The sequence below is a fragment of the Oncorhynchus keta genome, chromosome 12, assembly GCF_023373465.1.
Source record: "Oncorhynchus keta strain PuntledgeMale-10-30-2019 chromosome 12, Oket_V2, whole genome shotgun sequence".
In the NCBI taxonomy this organism is placed as follows: Eukaryota; Metazoa; Chordata; class Actinopteri; order Salmoniformes; family Salmonidae; genus Oncorhynchus; species Oncorhynchus keta.
The window spans coordinates 34,283,684-34,291,252 of record NC_068432.1 but is presented as its reverse complement, the minus strand read 5'-3'; the positions used below and the strand labels follow the sequence as shown (position 1 = coordinate 34,291,252).

Sequence of the window (7,569 nt, the reverse complement as noted above, 5' to 3'; positions counted from 1 at the left end):
CCACCACTCTAAAGGTTGCATGGCCATTTAAACATCCCTCTCACACCACCACTCTAAAGGTTGCATGGCCATTTAAACATCCCTCTCACACCACCACTCTAAAGGTTGCATGGCCATTTAAACATCCCTCTCACACCACCACTCTAAAGGTTGCATGGCCATTTAAACATCCCTCTCACACCACCACTGAAGGTTGCATGGCCATTTAAACATCCCTCTCACACCACCACTCTAAAGGTTGCATGGCCATTTAAACATCCCTCTCACACCACCACTCTAAAGGTTGCATGGCCATTTAAACATCCCTCTCACACCACCACTGAAGGTTGCATGGCCATTTAAACATCCCTCTCACACCACCACTCTAAAGGTTGCATGGCCATTTAAACATCCCTCTCACACCACCACTGAAGGTTGCATGGCCATTTAAACATCCCTCTCACACCACCACTCTAAAGGTTGCATGGCCATTTAAACATCCCTCTAACACCACCACTCTAAAGGTTGCATGGCCATTTAAACATCCCTCTCACACCACCACTGAAGGTTGCATGGCCATTTAAACATCCCTCTCACACCACCACTCTAAAGGTTGCATGGCCATTTAAACATCCCTCTCACACCACCACTCTAAAGGTTGCATGGCCATTTAAACATCCCTCTCACACCACCACTCTAAAGGTTGCATGGCCATTTAAACATCCCTCTCACACCACCTCTCTAAAGGTTGCATGGCCATTTAAACATCCCTCTCACACCACCACTCTAAAGGTTGCATGGCCATTTAAACATCCCTCTCACACCACCACTCTAAAGGTCGCATGGCCATTTAAACATCCCTCTCACACCACCACTCTAAAGGTCGCATGGCCATTTAAACATCCCTCTAACACCACCACTCTAAAGGTCGCATGGCCATTTAAACATCCCTCTCACACCACCACTCTAAAGGTTGCATGGCCATGTAAACATCCCTCTCACACCACCACTCTAAAGGTTGCATGGCCATTTAAACATCCCTCTCACACCACCACTCTAAAGGTTGCATGGCCATTTAAACATCCCTCTCACACCACCACTCTAAAGGTTGCATGGCCATGTAAACATCCCTCTCACACCACCACTCTAAAGGTTGCATGGCCATTTAAACATCCCTCTCACACCACCACTCTAAAGGTCGCATGGCCATTTAAACATCCCTCTTACACCACCACTCTAAAGGTTGCATGGCCATTTAAACATCCCTCTCACACCACCACTCTAAAGGTTGCATGGCCATTTAAACATCCCTCTTACACCACCACTCTAAAGGTCGCATGGCCACAGTAAGGAGAGTAATTGAACGTTGTGTTACCCTGGCTGTATTCCATCAAAGGAGACATTGATGTTTTCTACTTAAACTAACTTGACACTGGGAAAAACACCAAGCAGAATATGTTTTCTTAAATGATACCTTCTTTTGGTGAATAAAATATGTTCTTACATACATACAGTGCCTTCAGAAAGTATTCAGGCCCCTTTTACTTTTTCCACGTTTTGTTTGGTTACAGCCTTATTCTAAAATGTATTAAATCGTTTTTCCCTCATCAATCTTCACACAATACCCCATAATGACAAAGCAAAAACATGTTTTTTAGAAATCTTTGCTAATTTTAAAACATTTAACACTGAAATATGATGTTTACATAAGTATTCAGACCCTTTAATCAGTACTTTGTTGAAGAACATTTGGCAGCGATTACAGCCTCCATTCTTGGGTATAATGCTACAAGCTTGACACACCTGTTTTTGGGGAATTTCTCCCATTCTTCTGTGCAGATCCTCTCAAGCTCTGTCAGGTTGGATGGGGAGTGTTGCGGCACAGCTATTTTCACATCTTTCCAGAGATTTTTGATCTGGTTAAAGTCCAGTCCCTGCTGCTAAAAAACATCCCAACAGCATGATGCTGCCACCACCATGCTTCCCCGTAGGGATGGTGCAAGGTTTCCTCGAGACGTGACACTTGGCATTCAGAACTTGGAGTTCAATCTTGGTTTCATCAGACTAGAGAATCTTGTTTTTCATGGTCTGAGATTCTTTAGGTGACTTTTGCCAAACTCCAAGCGAGCTGTCATGTGCCTTTTACTGAGGAGTGTCTTCCGTCAGGCCCCTCTACCATAAAGGCCTGATTGGTGGAGTGCTGCAGAGATGGTTGTCCTTTTGGAAGATTATTATTATTATCTCCACAGAGGAACTCTAGAGCTCTGTCAGAGTGACCATCGGGTTCTTGCTCATCTCCCTAACCAATCCCTTCTCCCTTCTCCTTGTTCAGTTTGGCCAGGCAGCCAGCTCTAGGAAGAATCTTGGTGACTCCAAACTTCTTCCATTTCAGAATGATGGAAGCCACTGCATTCTTGGCAACATTTAATGCTGTAAAAATCTTGTTATCACCCTTCCCCTGATCTGTGCCTCGACACAATCCTATCTCGGAGCTCTACGGACAATTCCTTCGACCTCATGGCCTGGTTTTTGCTCTGACATGCACTGTCAACTGTGAGACCTTGTATAGACAGGTGTGTGCCTTTCCAAATCATGTCCAATACATTTTATTTAACACAGAGGGACTCCAATCAAGTTGTATAAACATCTCAAGCATGATCAATGGAAACATTTCTAAAAACCTGTTTTCGCTTTGTCATTATGGGACATTGTGTGTAGATTGCTGAGGATTTTTTATTTTAATACATTTTAGAATAGGGCTGTAACTTAACAAAATGTGGAAAAAGCCAAGGGGTCTGAGTACTGTTTACAAGAAATCTAGTAAGTCTAGTCTTGTCTTACAGACAGAATGTACATGTTTGTTTTTATTCATAATTTATGCCTAGAGCATGTTGTTATGGATTCTTACACTGCCAGAAATAGGATAACAAATGCAGACATGATATTCAGCTGACACTGACTGGGGCTTCCAGGGGTTTATGGGGCTGAAGGCACTAGGACTAGTTTCCTGTGATGCCCCAAACATAGGATTATCTCGTTCAAGCTCGACTTCGCTTCTGGACACAAGTCTCACCTGAGGTAAATCATCAAATTTATAGTAGGCCAAATGTATATACAATAGGGCCAGGACGATACCATTTTTCGACCATTTTCAGACAATACGCAAGTGGCTGAATCTCACTGCAGAAGTCATCCAAGCAAGAGAAACAGCGCCCCCTTGTCTCTGTATGTGTAGCTCATGTATCTGATGCTGTCTGGAAGAAAATACTGTTGTCACCATAGCATTTGACTGATTGATGCCAGCAAGCATTTGGCCTCCCTTGATATTTAAAAAATATATATAATTAGCCAAACTGTGGGTTGTCCTGGTGCAGCAAAACGCCCCCCAAGAGAGGCCAGTTTAGATTTGGCTGCACACCAATCAAATCACATCGTAAGAAAAACGTCATCATTGTCAGAGAACATGTCTGTTTCTCGTCTGCTTGTATTGATGTCCTGCAGTAGCTAAATCGACCCTTTATTAGATTAAGCAGACTGTGTTTGTCTATTGTTGTGGCCATAGATGAAGATCAGATTTTATGACAAATTTATGCAGAAATCCAGGTATTTCCAAAGGGTTCATATACTTTTTCTTGCCACTGTATATATTTTAAAGTGTCACTGGACTCGTCTGAAGGTTACCCATACAAATAAATGGAAGTATGGAGGTGGTTTTGTGGCAACAAAAAAAGGGGTCATATGTCCAAAAATATATTTCGTAGATATAGGACAGACACTTCAAAACTTCATTCTTATGATTTGTCTTTTTTGACTGTCTTTTTTGCCATTCATGAATGTGTTATTCAATGTGTTTCTATGGTATATTGTAGTATTTTAATAATAATATATATATATATATATATTATTATATATATTATATATAATATATATATTTATACTTACAGAGGACCTCAAATTTAAATAACATTTAAAATCAATTGGCTTTATGATCATTGGTATGACCATCAGTAGTTTGTATACAAAGAGTTTAACAGCTTACATAAGAGCCCCCAACCCTCCTCAATATGGGTCGTTTTAATTGTTAATTGCTTTTATTTAAAAAAATATTACATTCATAGAAATAGCAATATTGAAATGTATGATTTGTAGAACTGTTTCAGCATTCTTAGAACTTCTTAGGGCTAGGCCCCTTTTTTCTCAATTTCCGCCTAAATGACATGCCCAAGGTAAACTGTTTGTTGCTCAGGTCCTGAATCCAGAATATGCATATAATTGATACCATTGGAAAGAAAACACATGGACGTTTGTAGAAATGTTAAAATAATGTAGGAGAATATAACACAATAGATATGGTAGGAGAAAATCCAAAGAAAAACCAACCAGAATTTTTTGTTGTTGAGCGAGATCATGCTCTTACAATGGAAAGTATAGGGGCATACTGGATTCTTGCTCCCATAGGGTGTCAGCAGTCTATGTTCAAGGTTTCAAGCTTGTAACTTCCAAAGCGAATAAGAAATATCAGTTTTAGTAAAGGGACACAGTCTTGGATATTCATGTTTGGGCGCGCCCTGAAGACAAGACGCACCTGCTAAAATAGGTTTCCTATTGAACATACTTCTTTCCATAAGAAATATTAGAGCTTGATAACATTTAAGGGTATCCGAGGAGTAAATAGAAACGTATTTTGACTTGTTGAAACAAAGTTTAGATTTTCGGATTTCTTTCTCTGCATGTTGAACGAGTGGATTACTCAAATCGATGGCGCAAAGTAAACAGACTTTTTGGGATATAAAGAAGAATTTTATCTTACAAAACAATACTACATGTTATAGCTGGGACCCTTTAGATGACAAATTGGAGGATCATTTTCAAGAAGTAAGTGAATATTTAATCGCTATTTGTGAATTTATGAAACCTGTGCCAGTGGAAAAATAATTTGATTTGGGGCACCGTCCTCAAACAATCACATGGCATGCTTTTGCTGTAATAGCTACTGTAAATCGAACAGTGCAGTTAAATTAACAAGCTTTCAACCAATATAAGACACTTGTATGTACCTAAATGTTTAATATCCATCATTTTTATGATTATTTATTTGAATTGCGCGCCCTCCAGCCTCACTGGAAGTTGTCCCGGACGCCTAGCCCTACGCATGGTCATTTTTACTCCCAATTAACCTATTATTTGACAAATGAGTAAGTACATTTCATCAGTCTGTTTATCTTGGTTTTGCTAGTTAAATCAAAGGACATGATTAACCAAAATGCATAGAAAAACCTGACAACCTTGCGGTTACAATGAGAGTAAATTAAGTTATAGGGTTTCAACAGCAATAGAAGCCACTATGTTTGTCATTTTGAATGACCAAGACCTAATACACAATCACATTTTTGTCAAAAGTTGTCAACACTGTAATTCACTTCTAAGCTTTACCCCAAGATGTATATCTAATTGTGATGGATCTCAACATCTAGACAACTGGATTCACTCTTTCCCCTCCTGCTCATTCTTGAGCTGAATGGGGAGGACCATGTCACTGGGGAGAATGGTGGTAGCTGAGCCTGGTAGAGGTGCTTCTACTAAGAGAACCCCTTCACCAGACAGAGATGAGCTGATGTGCTGCAAGTGCCTTCAACAAACAAACAACCATTTTCTTACAACAGACAGGCTACAATGTGTTTATTGTGGTTAAAATAGCTGCATGTCATCTGTTTTAACAAATGTAATTAAACCGTGGGAAATGATTTAACGTCTCCTATAACAATCAACACAAAGACTTTCAATTGCACACATTATTTATTCAGTTCTTAGTTTCATTACCGGGAGATGTCTTTGCCATAACATTGTAAGAGACCTTGTTTCCTATTCAACCATTACAACTTACTTGTTTTTCCTTATAAAGCACCTTGATACTGATCCATGTTCGTCTTCCCTTTCATCATGTTGACCTTAAAATATAAGTTGAGAAAAATGATTGAAGTAATGGAATATGGAGCATGTGGACATCTTAACAACATGTCAACAGTAAATTGTCAAAGATATTTAACAATGGATGTTCCAAAAACCATTTTCCATTTTCTTTTTTTAAACCAGAGAAATAATGTTCCTACCTGCAATCTCCAGGAAGCCCCCCTTGGTTTTGATTGATATCTCCTCTGGTGAGAAGTGATTAACATCCAGGGTGATCCTCCAACTGCCATGTTCCGTCCTGATCGCTGACACTCCTCCAGACAGTTGCCTCTGAAGCCTGGCTGAAGTCTGGGGTGCCACTGCAGCAGGAAGAACAGTGCTGGGGCTGAAGAGTGGATAGTGTTTGTACCCTGGCCAGGAGGATGATGCCAATGTATTCCTAGCCCAATCTATCCAACTCACATCGCCTGGATCCAGGAAAGGAGGGAGGCCAAAGTCCTTCTCCATGATCATGTGGCTAGGCTGTGTCCACTCACGGAAAGGATCCCAATTTACATCTCGGCGGAAAAGAGGACGGGGCAATACCTTGTTGTGGTCAGCCATGACTTCTGAATCCCCTTCTGAGAGTGGTACTGGGGGGTGGAGCCTGTCTCCTCTCTTAGTTTCCCCTTGGCTAGGTAATGTTATTCAATCTCTATCTAATTACAATGGCTTAATGACTGGTTTATCCGGTTTAATGACTTAGACTCGCCATACAAAAGAGCAGCTATATTTTCCCCCAAAGAGTTCAGGAAGGCTGCCTCATAGTGGGATGGATTGCCCTGGACAAATCAGCATCACTCACAACATTTATATAACCAGCTGATCCATTCTAGCACCTATCAAGCAGTAAGTGTTATCCATGGGATGAGTTGATAGGCATGGTTGGAACAGTGGTGCTGCTCCTCTGTTGCCCTGGGACCTGCAGAGGATAACTCGAATTGTATTTATAGCGCAAATGGCAAGTAGTTGGTGGATGAATCCGGCAACAGCAACGATGGGGTCATATACTGGTGCTCTTTGTCCTCTCCATAGTAATCGTATCGCTCTGCTATGTGCAGGGACAGCATGTACATTCACCACAGAAACTGCTAAGCAACCCCTGAGCTACAGTATAAACAGGGGGGGGTTACAGCCTCAAACTCCAAAACATTACCTTTCTGTTTACACCACTGTTGGAGCTTTGGTATACTCAGATACCTAATGTGCTCATAAGGTTATTTTGCAGTGACTTCAACTTCAACTTCTTGTAACATTCACTCACATGTTGACCCTGTGGCTCCTACATCTGAGGGAGTGATGGAGTTCTAATAGAAAGACTGACAATATAGAGACGAGGTGGAGAATTTTGATATGACGAGCCTGTAGATCTGTCCTCTGGGTTTCCCTGCTTCAATGAATCTAATAAGCCTGCGCCAGTGGATCAGATGATCTAACATGATGTCAGCACCTCAAGCCCTCTCCATTCATTATGCTCAACTCCAGTCTCTTAGGTGAAGTTCTACTTGTTTATGTTTCTCTCCCACGTAATCGATAACTCAATGTTATTTAACTAGGCAAGTCAGTGAAGAACCAATTATTTTTTACAATGACGGCCTACCCTGGCCAAACCCTCCCCTAACGTGGACCAATTGTGTGCCG

General features: G+C 41.0%; 1 protein-coding gene across 1 annotated transcript; it reads right to left on the bottom strand.

Annotated features, from left to right (window-relative positions):
- Positions 1-5,305: 5,305 nt before the first annotated feature.
- Positions 5,306-6,625, bottom strand: LOC118391712 (heat shock protein beta-1-like). The gene is made up of 3 exons (XM_035783214.1): positions 6,090-6,625; positions 5,864-5,927; positions 5,306-5,608 (listed from the first exon to the last, which is right to left on the bottom strand). The coding sequence occupies exons 1-3, from the start codon at positions 6,490-6,492 to the stop codon at positions 5,464-5,466; spliced, it is 612 nt and encodes a 203-aa protein (XP_035639107.1). The 5' UTR covers positions 6,493-6,625; the 3' UTR covers positions 5,306-5,463.
- Positions 6,626-7,569: the final 944 nt, after the last annotated feature.

Coding starts and splice junctions, on each gene's coding strand:
- LOC118391712 (XM_035783214.1), bottom strand. CDS start 6,492: ATGGCTGACCACAACAAGGTATTGCCCCGTCCTCTTTTCCGCCGAGAT. Junction 5,928..6,089: donor GGGCTTCCTGGAGATTGCAG/GTAGGAACATTA, acceptor TTATATTTTAAG/GTCAACATGATGAAAGGGAA. Junction 5,609..5,863: donor TGCTTTATAAGGAAAAACAA/GTAAGTTGTAAT, acceptor TGTTTGTTGAAG/GCACTTGCAGCACATCAGCT.